The sequence below is a fragment of the Marmota marmota genome, unplaced genomic scaffold (assembly GCF_001458135.2).
Source record: "Marmota marmota marmota unplaced genomic scaffold, marMar, whole genome shotgun sequence".
NCBI lineage: Eukaryota > Metazoa > Chordata > Mammalia > Rodentia > Sciuridae > Marmota > Marmota marmota.
Genome location: NW_026000001.1, coordinates 2,494,077 through 2,494,386, shown reverse-complemented (window position 1 = coordinate 2,494,386; position 310 = coordinate 2,494,077). Strand labels below are relative to the sequence as shown.

Sequence of the window (310 nt, the reverse complement as noted above, 5' to 3'; positions counted from 1 at the left end):
TTATGTCCTTGCCTGGGCCTGCTGCTCTAAGATTCAGACTTCAACACGGGAAGCAGGGCTCGAACCGGTAACCGGAGGTATCACTCTGCGCCTGGGCGAGTTCTGGGGCCGGTCCCCTCTCTTACCTGACCACCTGCCTTCTGAGCCCTGCGTCCCCCTGACCCCGTCCTACAGCTCCGTAGCCTGCACCTGCCCCCCTGGGGTGTGCCGCGTGAATGGGGTTTGGAGACCAGAAACTGAGGCTGGAAGAAGACAGCTGCGCGCCGCCGCCAGAGCCCGCGGCCGGGACTCTGCGGTCACCGGCAGGTGC

The 310-nt window shown here is 65.2% G+C and overlaps 1 protein-coding gene across 1 annotated transcript in view; it reads left to right on the top strand.

Annotated features, from left to right (window-relative positions):
• Positions 1-215: 215 nt before the first annotated feature.
• Positions 216-310, top strand: part of Mrpl21 (mitochondrial ribosomal protein L21) — a 9,134-nt gene continuing 9,039 nt past the window's right edge. The window contains exon 1 of the mRNA XM_048807609.1: positions 216-306. Coding sequence (XP_048663566.1) covers positions 216-306 — 91 coding nt within the window. The remainder of the gene's footprint in view (positions 307-310) is intronic.